The 824-nt window shown below is 45.4% G+C and overlaps 1 protein-coding gene across 1 annotated transcript in view; it reads left to right on the top strand.

The window, feature by feature from the left end:
• Positions 1–512: 512 nt before the first annotated feature.
• LOC104527318 (Hermansky-Pudlak syndrome 3 protein) overlaps positions 513–824 on the top strand; it is a gene marked incomplete at both ends in the record, with an annotated part of 10789 nt that continues 10477 nt past the window's right edge. Inside the window, 2 exon segments of the mRNA XM_029085705.1 lie at positions 513–822; position 824. The exon segment at position 824 is cut by the window's right edge and continues 169 nt beyond it. Of these exon segments, the coding sequence (XP_028941538.1) occupies positions 513–822; position 824 (311 nt within the window).

The raw sequence follows: 824 nt of genomic DNA, 5'->3' as shown, positions 1-824 counted from the left end.
GCCCGGGCGCTTCTCGTTGGAGCGGTCTGAGAGCCGTGCGGGGGGCCGGAGCTGCTCGGGCTGGTACGTGGCCTGCACAGCGCTGCTTTTGCCGTCTTCCTCTGCCCCGGTTGGAGTCACTGCTCCTGCCCCGGCGGGGGATCCCTCCAGCCGATCCCACAGCTCTTCCTGAGTCTGGGACTTTCCCTGGACTTTAGAGAACAAAACATTTTCTCTTTAATGGATCTTCTGGGACACACACACCCCCCCTTGTCTGCAATCACAGCTCATAAAGTGCATTCACTTAGGAGTTAGTCTAGACCTTGATCTACAAGTCCTTTTTTTTAGTGGTAGGGGAAGTGTGTTCCACCCAGGAATGAAACTTGCACTTTGGATTTCGTTAGAGAAAAATTAGTGAAAACTGTAAAGTTGAGAATTTAGAATGTTCTTTGTAATGTACTACAGCAGATAAAGAGCTCAAAAACTGTCATCTGTTCTTTAATGATATATCAGTACTGCTGCTTTCTTTTAAGGAGACTATCTGGTGACAATTGAAGAAAAAAGCAAAGCAACTTTCCTAAGAGCGTATATGAACTGGAGGTGCATGTCTGCAGGGAGTTCTCGTGTTTGTGTTCGGATGGTTGGTCACAAGATGGAAGAGTCATACAGTGGAATCTTAAAAGAACAAATGTCAGTTGTGGAAATGCCACTTTCAGATCCTCCATTGTGCATTTCATGTTGTCCTGTAAATGGAGATCTTCTTGTGGGCTGCAAAAATAAACTCGTCATGTTCTGTTTGAAATATCTGGTCATAAACCAGAATTTGACTGTGTTAGACTTTGAAC

This window comes from Antrostomus carolinensis, unplaced genomic scaffold (assembly GCF_000700745.2).
Source record: "Antrostomus carolinensis isolate BGI_N321 unplaced genomic scaffold, ASM70074v2 scaffold39396, whole genome shotgun sequence".
Classification (NCBI taxonomy): Eukaryota; Metazoa; Chordata; class Aves; order Caprimulgiformes; family Caprimulgidae; genus Antrostomus; species Antrostomus carolinensis.
This window is presented reverse-complemented; position numbering and strand designations above follow the sequence as displayed.